The 18,972-nt window shown below is 55.7% G+C and overlaps 1 protein-coding gene across 2 annotated transcripts in view; it reads right to left on the bottom strand.

Moving 5' to 3' along the window:
• ARHGAP23 (Rho GTPase activating protein 23) overlaps window positions 1–18,972 on the bottom strand; it is a 74,912-nt gene that overhangs the window by 23,580 nt on the left and 32,360 nt on the right. For both annotated transcript variants that reach the window (XM_049859951.1, XM_049859952.1), the window contains exons 7-16: window positions 15,967–17,131; window positions 14,598–14,753; window positions 14,261–14,372; window positions 13,976–14,033; window positions 11,766–11,909; window positions 6,129–6,443; window positions 4,828–4,889; window positions 4,348–4,508; window positions 3,557–3,678; window positions 3,046–3,201 (exon numbers count right to left, since the gene is read on the bottom strand). In XM_049859951.1, coding sequence (XP_049715908.1) covers window positions 3,046–3,201; window positions 3,557–3,678; window positions 4,348–4,508; window positions 4,828–4,889; window positions 6,129–6,443; window positions 11,766–11,909; window positions 13,976–14,033; window positions 14,261–14,372; window positions 14,598–14,753; window positions 15,967–17,131 — 2,451 coding nt within the window. The remainder of the gene's footprint in view (window positions 1–3,045; window positions 3,202–3,556; window positions 3,679–4,347; window positions 4,509–4,827; window positions 4,890–6,128; window positions 6,444–11,765; window positions 11,910–13,975; window positions 14,034–14,260; window positions 14,373–14,597; window positions 14,754–15,966; window positions 17,132–18,972) is intronic.

The following is an 18,972-nucleotide window of genomic DNA, read 5'->3' as shown; positions in this document are numbered from 1 at the left end:
GAACTGGCTCAGAACAACTTACACCCAGAAAGCAACATTACATCCACAACAAAGATTCACAAATTGACCCTATGCACACTCATTACAATGGATCCACAACTTAATGCCAGAAAACTTGAGGAACAATATATTCCTCACAGGTTCCACAGGACAGCTGGATTCACTTTCCACACAACACTTAGGTCTAACACTCCCCACAACAATGCCACTGATGTGTAACGCACAACATCACACCCAATACACCTGGTACGCCCCCACTCTGGTCCCTAACTTATGCCAGCTGCCCCTCCAGCTCTTGTCCCTCTTCTCCCTTGGCTAAGGCCAAGTTTATGTGCTTCCCTGCGTATCTACCCCCTACCCAGTACAGCTCCTGCCCACCTCCTATCATTACTTCCTGGTCCTGATGTATGGGCTCTTCTCCCCTCCCAGCTGCCAAACCTAAGGCCTGGCTCCTTCTTTCTTGATACTGTCTGTGGGCACGTGTCTGCCCCTCATCCCCAGCCTTACCTGAGTGCCCCTCTCCTGTCCTACTCAGAGCCTGGTCCTTGCTCTCCTGCCGCCCACCTCCCCCCACCCCCCAGCCCCCCGCCGCAAAGAGCAGCTCCCCAATCATCTCACCTTGGTGCCTCAGTATGACCTCTGCAGGACGCCAGATTATAGCCATCACCCCCATGTGGGTGACTATCACCCCAAATCTAATAGGGTCACCTCCAGACACGCCCCCTCTCTTCAAACTCTCCTAAAGCTGCCCCAGTTCCCAGTTTCTGCCAGGAACAGGTACCCCCAGCCCCCCGCTCAAGATTTTGACTTTGCTGTGCCCCTCCTTCCTCCCTCTCACACAGGCAACATGTAGCATTTGGGCCCATTCTCCCCAATCTGCCGGCACCACCGAGTCCTCCTGACCCCTCGTGTTTCCAATATTTCAGCAATTTCTTACCTAAACCCCCGGCTCTGCCTCCCTCGTTCATATCCATTAGGTACAAGCTGAAACTTTACTCTTTCTCGAACCCCACTCACATTTATGCCTCTGCTTAAGAACCACTGAAGGCTTCCTAGTGCCCACTGGATCAAGATCAAAGGCTTCAGTGCAGCCATCAAAAGCCCTCTGTCCCCTGGGTCTCACCTCCCTACCTCCAAGCCCAGGAGATAGAGCCACTCTCTGTCCTGACTCTCAAACCCTTCTCCGGAATTTTGGAAAATGCCATCATCCCTGCCTGGACTGCCTTCCTTCCTGCCTGTCCCCTCCTATTCATCCTTCAAAGACTCAAACACTCTAGTCCACCACCTGCCCGAGCCCTCAGTACCCTCTCCTTCATTACACAATTCGGTCCTTGATGAGAAATTCTCATCCTTTCCTCTTGTCCACGATTTAATGCCTATTTGTCACGTCTCCCCATCTTCCCAAGGGCAGGAACTCTGTCTCATGTACCACGCAAGGCTTCACAGTATTTGACTCATGGGACTTCACTGCCCAGATGCAGGGTTTTCCACAACAGCGTTTCCAGCAGAGCTCTTTTTGTCAAATCGTACATGAAAACCCAACATGGCAGGCATATCGAAGGGGGCTGCTCTGGTTTGGGCACGGATGGGGGTCCTGACCTCCCCCAGCTCCTCTGGGGAACCCTAGGACTCTGGAGAACACAGTTTGAGAACCACCGGCCCTGCTGCAAACTCTTCAGTGTGGTTATCACATCGCTTCACGAGCCGGTCTCGTCTCATCTGGTCAGTTGTGTCCCAAACTGCCGGCCACTCCAGAAAACACCACATATTCCCTTTAAGCTGGGGGCCCACAAACCACCAACATGCTAAGAATGGTTTTTACACTGTTAGAAGGAGAAAAGGAGCGGGGAGGGAGGAGGGAGGGGAGGAAGAGCACGGGGAAAAGAAGAAGACTATGAAGCAGCAGCAGCAGAGACCCTATGGCCCTCAGCGCCTAAGAAATTTACTATCTGGTCCTTCACAGAGAAAGCCTGTTGACCCCTGGCAAACTTTCAGAGTCTACACTGTTCCCCGTGCCATTCTCTCTACCTAGAATACCCTTTGCATGTGAAAGCTGGACAATGAATAAGGAAGACTGAAGAAGAATTGACGCCTTTGAATTGCGGTGTTGGCGAAGAATATTGAATATACCACGGACTGCCAAAAGAACGAACAAATCTGTCTTAGAAGAAGTACAACCAGAATGCTCCTTAGAAGCAAGGATGGCGAGACTGCATCTTACATACTTTGGACATGTTGTCAGGAGGGATCAGTCCCTGGAGAAGGACATCATGCTTGGCAGAGTACAGGGTCAGCGGAAAAGAGGAAGACCCTCAACGAGGTGGATTGACACAGTGGCTGCAACAATGAGCTCAAGCATAACAATGATTGTAAGGATGGCGCAGGACTGGGCAGTGTTTCGTTCTGTTGTGCATACGGTCGCTATGAGTTGGAACCGACTCGATGGCACCTAACAACAACAGAATACCCTTACCTGACTTTCACTGGCTTCTAGTGATCCCCATTCATTCTAAAGGAGTCCCTGGGTTGTGCAAACTACTAACTGAAAGTTTGGTGGTTTGAACCCACCCAGAGGTACCTTGGAAGAAAGGCCTGGCGATCTGCTTCCTAAACGTCACAGCCTTGAAAACCCTACGGAGTACAGTTCTACTCTGCACACATGGGGGTTGCCAAGAGTCAGCATCGGCTCGAAAACAACTGGTTTTGGGTGGTTACTCATTCTAAAGGCCCAGTCAAAATGCCAGCTCCTCAACAAAGCAGTACCCCAAATGCCCCTGCTCCCCAGCCTCTGCCTCAGGACTCCCAGACCAAGACCACACTCATTTCTTAGGCTTCAGCCTTGGGGTAATACCTACTCCCAGGACTGGCCTGCAAAGACAGGTCCCTTCTTGTTCATCCTGGTGCCCTGGCCCAGTGCTGGGTGCAACACAGGGTCCAATAACTGCAACACAATGGACCCTGAAACCCTCCTCAGCAAAGCACCCCCCCACACTACCTCAGCCAACTTCCTGCAGACCCCCAGCAGACCGCTTCAGGGGCACCCACCTCGTCCTGCAGGTTGATGTCACTGGGCCCGCGATTGAGCTGCTCCTGCAAACTGGACACCACGGCATTGTTGCCAGGCACTCGGTAAATGCCCGTGGACTCCAGCCCCCGTGCTTCCACGATGCGACAGCACGTAGCCACGATCAGGGGGACACGCTGGGGACACAGGCAGGGTGGGCGTTAGGGAGGGTAAGGGCAGCACTCGCTGCTGGTGGGGTAGGGGGCTGAGGTGGGGCAGTGCCAAGAACCCTGTGTAGGGGACAAGAGGCCCTCTCTGTCTCTAGTCTGGGGCCCCGCCATGCTCAGGGAAGGAGCCCAGGCCAGGGCAGGGCCTCTGGGCTCTGACCCAGTCCTGCTGCTCCCTCCCTGGAGACCTGGGTGGTCGCTTTCCTCTCTGGGCTGTTTTTCCAGCTATGCTGTCACGAAGTGAGCGGCTGGTTCCAAAGTCCCTTGCAGCTTGGTGCCTCAGTCTCCCCCCTTCCCGCTTGCTCTGGAGTCTGGTGGGACCCACCTGGTTCTCTGTGGCTGGCTGACACTCCTCCAGCCGCACCCCAAATGCTCTTGGGGCTACCTTCTTGTTCTTTTTGATGATGTTGATACCCCAGGGGGCTTTGGGGGTGGTAGCACTGTCATCTGGGTTGAGGGAAGCAGAGAGAGCCAGAGTGAGCTGGGGGGATACAGGGAGGGGCAGCAGCCACACACGGTCACAAGCTCACATGCCACATTCATACATGTGTGGACACACGGGGACTTCATCAGAGAAGTAACCAAGATGCTGAGGGTTGATGGGAAATTATATCCCAAGAGAGGCTGTTTACCCTGGAGAGACCTCAGAGTAATAGAAGGACTTCTGTGTGGCCTCAGGAGCTAAAACTAGGACCAGGGGCTGGGATCTATAGATCCTGGTACAACCAAAGGAAGAATTTTCTAACAGCCAAAAGCACATGGAGATGGAAAGGGCTGCCTCCAGAAAGGGTGAGCCTCCCATCCCTGAAGGTACATGAACAGAGACTGGGGACCGCACGGTGGGGAATCAGATTCAGAGCCCCCAGGCCCACAAAGGCATAGCCCCGCATATACCGTCAGCACACACACTAGAATAAACCCTGACACACACCCACAGGCGTGAACAACCAGACACACAGACAGCCCAATATACACACACATGCACACACATGTGCGCACACAACAACAGGCACACACACACTCAAATTTCCTCCCTCCCTTTGCAGGTTGAGCCTCCCCCCAACCCCCGGCCCTGCCCGACACATACACCGCGCCCTCTCAGCACCACCTTCCTACCCTTGCTGCCTGTGTGCAGGTCTTGAGTCCTGAGGCTGCGAGGTGCACTCTGCTTGAGGAATTCAGACTTGAGGAACTCAGACTTGAGGAACTCAGACTTGAGCCCCCCCAGGCCACGAGAGCCTTTGGGAGAGGAATCAGCTTTGGGTCCAGAGCTATGGCTGTATAGGAAACAAGGGGAGAAAAGGGTCTTCATCTGGGGTGGCCCAGTGTGTACCACCCTGGCCTACTGCCACTTCAGATGTCCCCCTCCATCCCTGAGGTTACTGTGCCTATCTGGGCTGGAGCCCCTCAACGCCCCTGCCACCCTTCCTGCCCTCCCCTCCCTCAGCAGAGGGAGCCTGGGGCCCTACCCTCGGGCCTGGAGATGGGCCAAGAGGACGTCCTCTATCTGGTGGCCCCCCATCCCACGGGAACTGCTCCATGAGGAGCCCTGCCCAGAGGGCAGCGCCCACGTCACTGGCCAGGGCTGGGCCTCACCTCACTTTTCGGTAATCGTTAAGCTTTTTGCTGATCAGAGCTTGGTTGGCACAGCCGGGGTCCTGGAGCAGGAGAAGAGATGAGACCATGTCAGTGCCCGTGTCCAGCCTACCCCAGGCTCATCCCTAGCCCTGCCTCAGCCTCATTTCCCCTCTGCTCCATGTGCCAGGTGGAGAGCATAGACATGGGAGCGAGAGAGACCAGGGCTGAGTCCCGGGCACCCCCTCACCAGCTGTGTGGCTTTGGGTAATCCACTTAGCCTCTCTGAGTCTCTGTCACCTCAGCAGTAACATGGGGTGATAATATGGCAACCTCAGGATTGGGGTGCAGAATTATACACATAGCACTCATCACAGTCCTGGCAGTCACAAGGGAGGTGCCTAATGAGGGGCAGCTATACAGTTGTGAAGTGACTAAGCCCTGTTGAGGGCAGCCCAGCCAGGCCCGCCACAGCAGGGGCCCCAGGTTCCAGGTACTTTCCTTCTTGCTGTGGGGAGGGCAGAAGGTCTGTGACCTAAGGGGCTGTGCACCAGCACCCCCTCACCCCATGGCCAGAGCAGGCGACCACCTGGACCAGGCCCCAGACCCGCTATCCTCTTGGCGGAGACCAACCTCTAAGCTCAGGACCCCTGGACAACTTTGTGCAGATTATGCCAAGTGCAGGCACCTGGTTGGGGGGGTGTGGGCAGAAACCCAGCTTGCGCCCCATGCCAAGCCTACACCCTGGTGTGTAGCTGTGGCTGCCCAGAGGATGGGGGGGTCACTTCTTAATTCTCCAAAAGTCCCTGCCAAAGCCCTTGGCTCAACCCCTGTCCACCTGCTGCCACAGGCCAAGCCTCTTGGCTTCCTCCCAAGGTCAATTTATTCAACCCCCTGCAGATGGATCAGCCCTGCCAGAAGGGCCGGGCACAGTTTTGAGGCAGGGGCACCTCATTCTCTAATACACCCCTATAGGAGAATCCTGCCTCCCTAACTTCTTGTGAGAAACTGAGCTGACCTCTCTGTGCCAGAGCCTGCCCAAGGCAGTAATAATGATAATTATTATTATAATTACAGTTATTACTGCTAATTCAAGATCCTGAACACTAAGGACACCAGGGACTCTGTCAGTGCACTTCACACCAAAACCTGGCTAGATCGAGTTGCAAGGTGGACCCTTGTTAGCCCATTTTATTGAAGAGGAAAATGAGGCCCAGAATGCTCAAGTGAGGTCCCACAGCTGGTGAGGGGAAGTCCCTGGAGACAGACGGGCCCTGCCCGCCCACGCCCCAGGCCCAGGTGGGGCTGGGCATGGCCCTCACCTCGCCCTCGGCCCTGCTGTTCTCCCGGATCGCTCTGATCCAGCCCAGCATGTCATCCCGGTCCTCAGCCTGAAAGAGATATTCACAGAAGTCAGCGGTGGTCAGCCGGAACACGTGCCTCCTCTTGGTCTCGCTGTAGGAGATGTCCACCAGGCAGGAGCCGATGCAGACGGGCGCCGCCTCGTCCTCACCTGCGACGGCCACCGCAGCCCCCGCCGCCGGCCCGGGCTCCCGCCGCTCCTTGCTCAGCGAGAGCGAGCGCGCCCGCAGCGCGGCGTACACCCGCTTCCACTGGCGCAGGCCACTGCCCGCTTTCTGCAGGGAGACACGCAGGGTGGGGGAGAGAGATGGGAGGGAAGAGGGTGAGAAGCTAGGCCCAGAGACGGAGGGGGCCCCAGGCGTAGCAGCCAGTGGCCAGCAGTGGGACCCCCACCCCACTGCCCGCCTTCTGCCTGCAGTCACCAGTAAATTCTCCAGCCCCACACCTGCCTGGATTCTCCTACCCATCATTCTCAATCCTCCTGAGGATCTCCAACCTTCTCCACTCTTCATATATGGGCATCAGATGCAATCGGAGCCCTGGAGGCAATCCAGCCCTCCCTACCCTGCATGACCCACCTTAAATAAAATTCATGCAGAACCATCTCTAGCCCATACGCCCCCAGATACTGCTTCCCTGCATAGCACTTGCTCTCTTTGCCTCTTGAGACTCCACTCAGTGTCCCCTTCCCTGGAAACTGTTCTCAAGGTCCTCCAGACCTGCCGTGTTGTCAAAGCCAGTAGGAGCTTCTCGGCCCTTGTTGTAACTCGGGCTCTCAGTGGCTTTGGACACAGCTGCTGCTCCTTCCTTCTCCAAACCCTCTTTTGGTATCTGGGCTCCCACGTTCCCTGGTTTTCCTCCTGATTCCACCAGCACCTTCTCAGTCTCCTCCACAGCCCACTGCCCGACACATCCTCCAGGCCAGTGGCCCTCAACCGGTGCAAGTCAGCACCAAGGGACATTTGGCAATGCCTGGGGACATCTGCAGTTATCACAACTAGGGAGGTGCTACTGACATCTAGTGGGTAGAGGACAGGGATGCTGCTAAACATCCCACAATGCACAGCACAGCCCCCACAGCAAAGAATTATCAATATATCAATAGTGTTGAGGTTAAGAAACACTGCCCTACAGGAAGGCAAGCCCCAGAACTCCGTCCTGGGCCCTCCTCTCCCTGCCCTCCTCTCTCAGGGACCTCACTCATGCCCCTGGCTCTAAACCCAGGCCATCTGCTGATGGGGAGTCCCAAAAGTATATCCCTGTCTGCCATCTCCCCGAGCCACAGTCCTGTGCCTGCCTGGCATCTCCACATGGATACCCTACAGGCACCTCACATGCTACTTGCCCATTACGGGGCACTTGATTTTCCCCATCAAACCCATTCTCCACTCCTCCCCCGATCTTCTCCAGCTCAGTAAATCCACCCAGACGCCCAGAAACCTAGGAGTTACCCTGACTCCTTCCTCTTCCTCACCTCTGATAGCCAACCCACCAGGAAGCCTCCAAAATATCACCTGTCACCTTCTCTACTGCTCCTACCCTTGTCCATGCCATCAATACCTGTGGCCCCAACAACTGCAAAGAACTTCCCCGTTTCCACTCTCAACTCCTTCAATCCACTCTCCATGCAGCAGCTGCATGAATCATTTTAAAACATAAAGGAGACCCTGTCTCTCCCCTTACTTAGCAAGGTTTCCCATCACCTTGGAATCAAATCCAAGGCCTCTTGGGATCTGGTCCCTATCTCTATCCAAACCCTTCTTCTCTGCCTCTTTCTTTCTCTGTCCAGTCACAGAGGCCTTTTCCGGTGAACAGCCGTGTCTTTGCCTTCTCAGGACCTTTGCACTTGCTGCTCCTTCTGCCTGGAGCTCTCTTCTCTCTGCGTGGCTACCTCCTTCTCACCCTTTGATTTTACGGTCAAATGTCACCTCAGTGAGGCTTCCTCTGACCTTTTTTTTCTAAGGGCAATTCTCCCCTTGCTACCAACTTAAAATCAATAGCGTCCCCCTGTTGGTTTTCCCTGGAGTGCATGCTGCAAGCTCGGGTTATCGTGTTTGTTGATTTCTCCCAGTAAACTAGCCTCCTGGGTGGCAGGCAGCTTGTCTCTCTCACACTTCTATACCCCAGAGCCTAGAACTGCCCAGGCACAGGGAACGTGCTCACCAGTAACTGCTGAATAAGTCCATTAACGACTCTCGGAGTTCCCTAGGGCAGGGGCTGCATCTCCCCCGTCAGACCAAGGACTCCTTTCCTCTGGCTGGTCGCCCACCTACCACTCAGCACCCAGCACAAGCCTCTGCCCTCAGAGCAAACAGATGAAGAACGCCTGGGGCTCTGGAGTGAACACAGCCCACGGCTGCCTCTCATTTAGTTGACCCCAGCAGTGGGCCCTGCCTACCATCATGGTCCTGCTGGACCAGGAAGGGGACGGATGTTCAGAGAAGGAAGACAGCATGGTCCCTCCAGGGAGAATTTCAGTGGCAGTGAGACAGTGACAAGGACACCACTCAGACGGAACCAGCTGGGTGATCCTGGACGCGTCAAGCCCCCTCCCCTGGCATCAGTGGCCCCTGTCGGTAAACTGAGGGGTGAACTAGCTGGTCTCCAGGCTCAAATGCTGGAGCTGTGACTATGGGAACATGTCAGTCCCCACTCCTCTGCCTGACAATCTGTGGTCTGTTAAAGAAGCTGGGGGCTAGGAGGAGGCACAGGAGAGGTTTGAACTGCTAGAGTCAGACGAATCTGGCTGACAAGGAAGAACCCTGAAGAGACCAAGGACCTGATGCTGATTGAGGACCTCCCTAATTCCCAGGCCACGGCACTGAGGGGACGAGTGAAAATGAGCTTTGTCTTCCAGAACTAACCAGTGAGCATGGAGGAGCCAGCTCTCTCCCTGCCCAGGAAACACTGAAGGGAGCTGGCAGGGGGCCCCAGAGCTAGGGGGACAGGCTACCTGGCAGGGAGGAGCCAGCAGCTCTCACAAGTGCCCTTCGATGGCTCAAAAGTTGGACTGAAAGTGTTTGTCTACTCAATCCCCCTTCCTCATGCTCACCTCAGTTGGCACAGCTGACTCTTGCTTCCCCTCCTGGTTTAACGTCCATCTTGCTGGCTCTCCTTTTGGCTCTCCATCAGGAGCCTAACCTCCCCCACCCCTACTTCCTCCCCCAGCCACCAAAAGTCAGGACTGCTCAGGTCTCCTGCCTGTGCTCCATGCCCGCGCTCTGCGTGGGCTCCTCACACCTGTGGCTGCACACTGAAGGACAAATCTTCACAGCGCCAGCCTCCCTCCTGAGGGCCACACCCTTCAGCCTCTGTCCCCAGGACACCTCTGCTGGGGTGTAGCCCTGGGTTCCCAGTCTTCACATAGCCCCAACAGAACCCCTTGCTTCCTTTCCCCAAAGCTGCTCCTTCTCCAGTGCCCTGTGGCTTAGGGGATGGTCGCACCACCTACCGCCCCCCTACAACCCAAGCCAGGCACCCAGGAACCATCATCACCTCCTCCGTCCATCCTCACCTCCTGCCATCAGCAAGCTGGGGCCATTTTTCCCTTGAACTTCTTTCTAAAGTGTCCCTCCCCTCGGCCCCACAACACCACCCTGGGCCCTACTCTTGCTCACCTGGACAAAAGCAATGGCATTGTCTCCAACTGTCACAGATGCAACGCTTGTCACCTGGTATTGCACACCTCCCTACCACCCACTTAAAACCCTGGAAAGGCTTCCCCTGGCTGCTGAGGCCCCACGGGCAGCGGCAGGCACCTGACTCCCACGATGCTCGCCCTCTGTGCTCCAGCCACCTTAGGTTTCAGCGTGTCCCTTCCCGCCTTTCTCCTAGGCCTCTTCTCTCCCTCCCCACCCTCTCTGCTCTGTGGATCCTCACATATCTCAGCTTTCAGGAGCCCCCTGCCCCCCGGCCACCCAACAGAGGTTAGAGTCCCTATTATATGTTAGACCCTTGAACTTCCCCATCATAACATGAAATTATCATGCGACATAGTTTCTCTACTTGTTGTGAACCCCAGGAGGGCAGGGCTGGCCTGCCTTCCTCACCACTAGACCCAGAACCTCAACAGAAAATTCCAAGCAGAGTCTGGCCAAAGCCGCAAACCCACTGCTGTCGCGTTGATTCCAACTCATAATGACCCTATAAGACAGAGTAGAACTTCCCCATAGGGTTTCCAAGGCTGTAATCTTTATGGAAGCAGACCACCTCATCTTTGTCCTATGGAGCGGCTGGTGGGTTTGAACAGTTGACCTTCTGGATAGCAGCTGAGTGCTTAACCACTGTGCTACCAGGGCTCCTCTGGGCAGAGCAGGCCCTAAGTAATTAGCAGCAGGATGGTTGAGGGCATGGATGAGTTCCAGTCCTGCCCGGAGTACACATCTCACTTAATCCCCACAATAGTGCCTGGAGTACTGTAACATTGTCCCCATTTCATAGATCAGAAGAGTGAGGCTCGGAGATGTGAAGGGATTGCCCAAAGTCACATGTTTGATAAGTGGCTGGGCAGAAACTCAAAGTATGTCTAACTTCAAAGCCTATGTTCTTTCTTGATACCACAAAACCCCCAGAGTGCAAGGTGGAGAATTCAAATAATAGCAGCAACCAGAAAAGTAGCCACTCCCCAGCGCTAGGCACTGGGTAAGCTCTTTACTTAGATCAGCTCATTTAATCCTCAGCAACAGGTTTATGAGCTAGGGATTATTATTAGCTCCATTATACAGACAAGGAAACTGAGTCATAGATAGGTGCATCATCCAAGCTCTCACAGCAATATGTGATGCAGCCAAGACTCAATCCCAGGTTTATCCCAGCCACTGTCAGCTGTCTGGACTCTTGCAGGAACAGCATGGAGCTGCAGAAGGGCTGCCTGCCTCTTCCCTCCTCCCAGGCTGCCTCAGCCCAGGGCACCGGCCTAGGACCCAAGGTTTACACCCTACAAATCCAAAGCCCCTCCCTTCTCCTCTCCAGCATCCTACTTGTCTCCCCCCATCTCCCCACCCACCCATCCCCTCCTGTCCCAGCCCCTTTCTTCTCTCACCTGGATCTCTGTGGTGGCTCCTGTCTGGTCTTCTTGCCTCTGGTTTGGCCCCCAGGAAGCCAAACAGGTCTTTTAAAGCTGTAACTACCTCCCATAAGAGCTCCCAGGGGCTTTCGGTTGTCTGAGGAAAAAGGCTAAAATTCTTGCTCATCCTGCAAGGCCCTGAAAGAGCTGACCTCTGCTTCCTTCTCAGGCCTCAGCTCCTCTAAGAGGATCACCCTGGCCTCCCTTTCTCATTGTCCAGGAGCCTCCGGAGCCATTTTTGTGGTGATGTCCCAACTGGGGATCACTGTGGGACCCATTTGTCATAATTCCAAGCACAATTTGATCAGCTCCATCTCACACCAAAGACCACTGCTCTTTGCTAACCTCTTTTTCATGAGTTCTCTAAATCCTCCAGAAAGTTCTTGCAAGCATCTAACCTCTACCCGTCATACTACAGCCTAAGCTGGTTTCCTTTGACTCAGAGGCTGTGGGGTAGGTGCAGGAGAAGATGAGAGTTATGCTGGGAGCCAGCTTCCATTCACCCCCTGGCTCAATCCTCTGGCTGTCTTACCTTCCCCTTCTTGGTGAGGATCTGCTTATAATACAACCAGCCTTCCCTCCTGACATCGCTGAAGGTTGAATCTGAGAGGTCAGAGGTTGAGTGTCGCTTAGAAGGGGCGTCAGCATCTTCGGAGGTGCCCCAGCTATCCAAGGACTGCAGGGAGACAACAGGGGGCAGTTTAGGGTGGCTCCCACGGTGCCAGCATCTCAGGAACCCCATGGACCACGTGTAGCTGTGTGGACCTGGTGTAGGCCTGTACCATGCTCTGACATGTTCTGTGGCCTCAGGGGCCTTGCTTGCCCTCTCTGGACCATTCGTCTTGAGGTCATGAGACATATGTAATGGGAAAGCCAGAAGGAAGTGCACCGCATGCCTCACTGCCCCAGAGAAGCCAATCTGGGACCTCCCTTGACTTTATAGACTGAAAGGAATTAAATAAACAGAGGAAGCGGTTGTGTCAACAAGGAGTTAAATCAACAGGGGAAGTGGGAACATCAACATAGACCAAGTTCTTGGAGCAGGTAGTCGTGTCCACAAGGAGTTAAACAGAGGAAGTGACAGTGTCAACAGAACTCCAGCAATAGAGGTGACATGTCAAGGGAAAGCTAAGTAACCAGAGGAAGTGATAAGGAATAAACCAGGTGATAATATCATCAAGATGTTAAGCTAATCAGAGATATTATCGAGGGTCTGAAATCAAGATGGCTCTCCCAGTCCATCCACAATCAAGAGTTCAAGCCATTTCAGACCTGACCTCAAGTCTCCCCAAGTCCCGAGGCTGCAGATGCCAGCCCCTCCATCACATCTCAAACCTGTGGCCCCCTTTTCAGTGGACTCCCCTGTCCCCTGACGACATCATGCAAATATGGACTGAGTGCCCACTGTGCCAGGCACGGTGTTAGGTACTAGGGACACAGCAGTTAACAAAACATATAAAATTGCTGCCCTCAGGAAGCTTACACTCTAGCTGAGGAGACAGGCAAGAAACAAGATAAATACACAAATTGTATAACATGGTAAGTGTTAAGGAAAAAAACAAAGCAGGAAAGGGAGATATGGAATTCAGAGGTGGGGCGGAATGTGGTTTTTGACTAAAAAGGCTGAAAACAAACAAACAAAAAAAAACCCCATTGCCATCGAGTCAATTCTGACTCATAGTTACCCTGTAGGACAGAGTAGAACTGCCCCATGGAGTTTCCAGCCAGTGCCTGGTGGATTCCAACTGCCAACCTTTTGGTTAGCAGCTGTAGCGCTTAACCACTACGCTGCTGAAGAAAGTGAAAAAGTCTTCTAAAGTCTTTTTTAAACCCATTGCCGTCGAGTTGATTCTGACTCATTGTGACCCCACAGGGTTTCCAAGGCTGTAAATTTCTACAGAAGCAAACTGCCCCATCTTTCTCCTGTGGAGCTGCTGGTGGTTTTGAACCATTGATTTTCGGGTTAGCAGTCGAGCGCTTTAACCACTGCATCACTGGTACTCCTTAAACCAAACAGTTTAGCTTAAGTTGTAAAGAATGCTCTTTTAAGAACTATCTATATGGGATCAGGAAACCCTGGTGACATAGTGGTTAATTACTACAGCTGCTAACCAAAAGGTCGGCAGTTCAAATCCGCCAGGCTCTACTCTGTCCTGTAGGGTTGCTGTGAGTCGGAATCGACTCGACGGCAACGGGTTTGTATGGGATCAAGTTGACAACAGCAACTTGAAAAGTTAGATACGAAACTTAGTGGGGAGTGAGTTTATGTTAATGAGAGAGGAACAATTCGGAAAAGGATGGTGAGAATGGTTGCACAACTTGAAGACTGCAATCAATGTCACGGAACTGTACATGTAGATGCTGTTGAATTGGTGTATGTTCCACTGTGTATAACCTCAACAACAAAAAAAAGAAAGTGAAAAAGTGAGTCACGTGGCTATGGGGGAGCTAGAGAAGGGGCACTCTAGGCAGAGGGAACAGCAAGTGCAAGGCTTTGGTGGGCAGGCGTACAATGTCTTTAAGTGATGACAGAAGGCTGGTGAGGCTGGAGCCATGTGGTTGAGAGGAGGGTGGGTGGGTGGAGGGAGAAAGGGAAAGACAGGACATTTCAATCACAGGGGTCTTCCTGCCACAGACCTGGAACCCTACCCCAAGGTTGTGCTCCATATCTGAGGGGTCATCCCCCTCCCCATACCCTTACCCCAGCACCCTCACACTCGCACGCACACACTCGGCACTCACCCCATCAGTGAAGAAGCTTCGGAGCATCCGCAGGCTGGGTACTCGGTTTGGCAGGCGCCTGGGGAGTGAGGGGTGAGGTGAGGGATACAGGAAGCATAGCTGGCACCTCACTGTCTTGTCAGCCCCCAAACCCGAAGGCCAAGAGGACTTCCAGGGAGGGAGCACGCTGTCTCCGGGGGATAGAGGACCCCAGGGCCAGACCCCTGCCATAGACCAGCCAGAGGAGTAGCTGGCCTAGGTGGCTAGGCATGGTCCCGCCCACCCTGCCTCCAGACCCAGCCTCACCGCAGAGCCCTGCCCTCATCCCGGAAGGTGTTGAGCCCGTCGTCACAGGACTTGGAGCGCTCCGTGGTGATGGCCAGCAGGTAGGAGGAGCGGCGGCCGGCTTTGATGCTACCTGCAAAGTGCCCATATTGGGCCCCAGGATCAGGGGGGCGGCAGGTCAGGAACATCCCCAGAGTCCTCTCATTTGGGCAGGGCCAGGGGATGACGCCCCCCATGGGGTCCCAGGGGCAGCAGAAACCAGTCGGAAGAGCTCCAGACATCGGGCAACAGGCCCAACAGACACCCCGGGGGCCAGACAGTAGGGGCCAGGATGAGGCTGGGGCGTAGGGAGACTCACTGCAGTCCCGGGAGTAGTGACGGCCAAGGGCAAAGGTGAAGGTTGGGGAGGATGGGCTGGTGCTCAGGACAGGGGCCGAGTTCATGGCACTGGAGACCACTGCAGAGGCAGGAACGTGCTTGGCTTGGAGGTCGATGCTGGGGCTGGTGGGCTCATCTGCACAAGTGGAGGGAGTGGTGGGTGGAGGTGGCAGAAAGCCTGAGCTTGCCTCCCCACTCCAGCCTTGCCAGCCCCATGCTCCTCGACTCTAGGCCCAGACCACATCCCAGAGCTCCTCAAGCCCTCCAAGGCCCTGATGGCAACACATCTTGACTCCTGGCTTCCGGTGCCATTATCTTGCATTCTGGTCTTTCTCCCAGACCCCTAGACTCAGCCCAACCCATCCTGCTGCCTCACAGGCACCTCATATTCAACAAGCCCTAAACCTTTTTGTTCTTCCTGACTCACTCCTTCTCATTGCAATATTGGGGTGAGGCACCACCCTCCAGCAAGGCCAGAAACTTGGGACTCATTCCTGCCTCTCCACTCTCTTGTCTCTCTTTTATCTAATACCTATTCTGAAGGCAAGGATTCAATAGTTCCTTCAAGATAAAGTTCAAACTCCCCAGTGACCGACAAGGCCCCTCAGGACCCATCCCCATGACCTGGAAGGGCATCCTGGGGAGTGAGGGGCGAGGTGAGGGATACAGGAAACATATCCTGTTTCTTCTCCCTGGAATACTCTTTCCCCAGCTTACTCTTTCTCATCCTTCAAGTCTTAGCCATAATGTTCTTTCTCCAAGATTTTCTCCTTGGCTCCCGTGCCCCAGTCTAGGTTATGTGCTTTCCTATGTTCTCCCGGAGCTTCCTGTACTGCTATCACACTCCATCCTGCTGGACCGTTATTGTTGGATTGTCTCATTCCCCTGCTGGGCCATACATTCCATGAGAGGAAGAAGCCTAGCACATTGCCTGACATCAGTATTGTTGGAGAGATGGAGAGTGGATGGAAGGAACAAAGGAAGGATGATATAAAGAAAGGATGGAAGTACAGGTGAAAGGAAGGAGATGAAAGAAGGAAAATGGACGGATGGATGGAAAGAAGGAAAGTAGGAAGGGAGGGAGGCACAGAGGGAAAGAGGGAGAAGAGAGGAAGGGAGGGAAAGGTGAATGAAAAGATGGTTAGAAGGATAAATAAATGAGAGGTAGGAATAAAAGAAAGGATGGGTGGAAAGATGGATGGACAGAATGGATGGATGGACTATGGACAGACAGAGAAACAAGATGATCCCAACAGGCTACAGTTTTGCCCACAGTAGACAGATATGTGGGGTAAATTAGGGCACAGACAACCAAGTCCCCCAAGACAGCCACCTGCACCATCACTCACCAATGAAGGGGATGGAAGCCAGAGAGTCTTCAGTAGTGGTCAAAGGGGCCACCTTCCTGCCTGGACGCTCTCCTTGCTCACTGGCCTCTGGTTCTGTGGACTCGTCACCAAAACCGAGGTTCATCTGTCTTGCAGGGGGCAGCTGGACCTTTCGGCCCGTCGGAGGCTTCTGCCTCAGGACCACTTCGTCACGGCGCTCCTCGGTGGGAGGCTCCAGGGTCCGGGTGCTGGACTCTGGACGGACAGCCCTGGGTGGTTCAGAGGCCTCTGGCGGGAACGATGCAGGGGACTGGGCCAAGTTGAAGGTGGGCAGCCCCCCAAACGGTGAGTCTCGAAAGGAAAGTGCATGCAAGAGGCCAGTCCGGCGCTGGAACGATGGGCTGTAGCTCCGGTACCCAATGTACCCGATGTCGTCCAGGCCCTGCAGGCCAGGTGGGGGTGGGGCCTGGGGTCCCGACAGGTCCCGAGCAGGGCAGGCAGTGGGGCGGGCAGACGGATGCTGAGAAGCCCAGCCACAGCGCTCCAAGCGGGGTGACACCAGGGTCCCTGGCCCCAGTGCCTCAGCCGAGTGAGTGGCCCGGCTCAGGTAGTCGTCTGAACGGGCTCGGTGCCAGCCCTCCTGGCCCAGCTGGCTCAAGGCATCCTGGGAGGTGGAGCAGGGCCATGGGTGGTGGGCAGTCACGTCCTCCAGCCGGTCCTGGGAAGCACTGCGGGCCCGGGGCGGCATGGCTGGGCACCGTCTCTCCCCCGCCCTGCGGGGCACCTGGTTTGACAGCCAGTGTGACAAGGCCTGCTGGCACTCCAGTCTGCTGGGGGGCACCCGGCTGCCGGGCTCTGGGAAGGCACGGAGCGTCCGGGGCTCGGAGGGGAGGCGGGGGAAGGCACCAGGGCTGGGGCGGGGCTGGCTCATCCCCAAAGAGGGGTTGTCTGGAACAGCACAAGCAGCAGACGGGACTCGGGGCCCTGGGTCGCTCCAGGCAGCGGGACTCCGGGGATCACTGGGCAGTGCTGAGAGGGGCTCAGGCACCACAGTGGCCCAGGTGGAGACCCGGGCCGGCGGGGCATAGGTCTTGCGGGGGTAGCAGAGGGGCGGTGGCTCTGGGATGCTGCGGGCCTCTCCGGAATACGGCTCGTTCCCCTTCAGGTAGGCGTCCTGGGAGTAGGCCTGGCCAGAGACACGGAGGGAGGTGAGCGGGCCAGACAGGTCCCACAAGACAGGGCTAGTGCAGCCCTGGGGAGGTCAAGGATCCCGACAAGGAAGGGGACTGAAGGGAGAGGACCTAGTAGGGAGAGTCCTGAGTAAGTGCATGGTTGTGGGAGGGCACACCCCAGAGACACTCCAGAGGGAGGACAGAAAGAATTAAGAGGCTTTTGAGAATCCAACACACACACCTACTTGAGAAAGAGACAGGGTTCTCTCTCCCTGACTTCTATGAGGCTCTGGGCCTCATTTCTCTAAGGCTTATGACAAGGACTGCCTTTAGCCACAAACATTCCAACATGTTTCCTGGGGTCCTCCCCTCTGCTGGCCTCAGCAGCCTTCCCACTTTGCTCTTAGGGCCAGGGATGCCCACAGCCTCTGGGGCAGAGCTGGAAAACTCCAACAGAGACCAGTCAAGGTGGCAGACAACAGAAAAGGAAGCCAGCTAAGGGTTGTGTCCAGGGTGGGGTAGGCTGGGGGTGGGCGGAGGTTGGGAAAGTCCAGCTGCCCGCTCATCCCCTGGATGGGAAGCTAGAAGCCTGGCTCCTGGACCACTGAGGGGGAGGAGTGTGCCCACCTTCTGCCCTCTGGGCCAGCCTCAGAAGAGGTGCCAGGCAGGCCAAGGGGCCTTCAGCCACCTTCTGCCGCCCCCAGGCCTGGAATTTGGCACTGGGAGCTGGGGCTGGTGCTGCATTGCTGAGGAGTGACAGGGCTGGCGCCCAGGCCCAGCCAAAAAAGGATGTGGCCCCCAGGGACAGCGGCCTTGTGGCCCTGGCCCAGCCTGGCCCTTGATGAGCTGCTTGGGGAGGGGGGGCCTCTCTAAGCGTTAAGCATCAAAGGGAGGGAGGGTAAAATCAAACACACACACACCCCACACCACAAGGAGACACTGTAGCATACACACCCAAAACACATTCACACACACACACATAGCAAAGCACAATGAGACACACACAAATAGCTACACCCCCAGTCCCAGGCACAAACATCATGTGATGAGGATGAACTAACCACACCCGCACACACTCAGCCCCCTTCGGACCCGCGCACACGGGGTGGCCACTCACATACCTCTCCCTCCTGCCATCCTGCCGGCTCCCAGGGCTTCCTGCATCACATCACGGTGGCGCTGGCCTAGGCAGCATCCTGGCCCGCCTCCGCTGTCCCCATCCCCTGCTAAGCCCCCTCTGACCACTTTGCCAGCCCTGGCGTTTGGACCCCCTCAGTCTGCCCTCCCTGTGGCTCCCCCGCGGCCCCCACCCGGCTAGAAGCTGGCTGGCGGGAGGAGGAGGGAGGAGAGGATGGGTGTGGAGGGGCCTCGCCGCGTCGGCGGTGGCGTCAGCAGCTGCCGAGGCCCGATTGGCCTCCAGCCTTGGCTCCCAACCACAGGAATGCCTGGGCCCCACCCTCTGGCCAGCCAAGATGTGGTGGGGGGAGCAGAGGTCTCCAGATGCAGATATCTAGGACTGCCTGCCCACCCGAGCCTGCGTAGCTGAGTTCTAGGTTGCTGCCTTTCCCACCCCTTGTCCCGCCGGCTGGAGAGAGTCAGGGACACCCGAGGCCCCACCCTGTCACCCTCCCAGTAGCTTGCCTCGTCTCAGCCTGGGGGGAGGTGCACGGACAGGCAGGGCCTTTGAGACTTGGGGTAAGCCATCCATCTCTCTGAACCTCCAGCCTTGCCTCCCCCTCCCCAGGTAGGGTAAGGGGACAATGGAGGTCAGAGGGTGGAGGTTCCCAGAGGGGCATGGTGCCAAGCATGGCACTGTGATTACAGTGATTACGAGAGCTCGGCCAGGGCAGAAGCC

This window comes from Elephas maximus, chromosome 19 (assembly GCF_024166365.1).
Source record: "Elephas maximus indicus isolate mEleMax1 chromosome 19, mEleMax1 primary haplotype, whole genome shotgun sequence".
In the NCBI taxonomy this organism is placed as follows: Eukaryota; Metazoa; Chordata; class Mammalia; order Proboscidea; family Elephantidae; genus Elephas; species Elephas maximus.
Note: the sequence above shows the minus strand (reverse complement) of the source record. Positions and strands in the feature narration are given on the sequence as shown.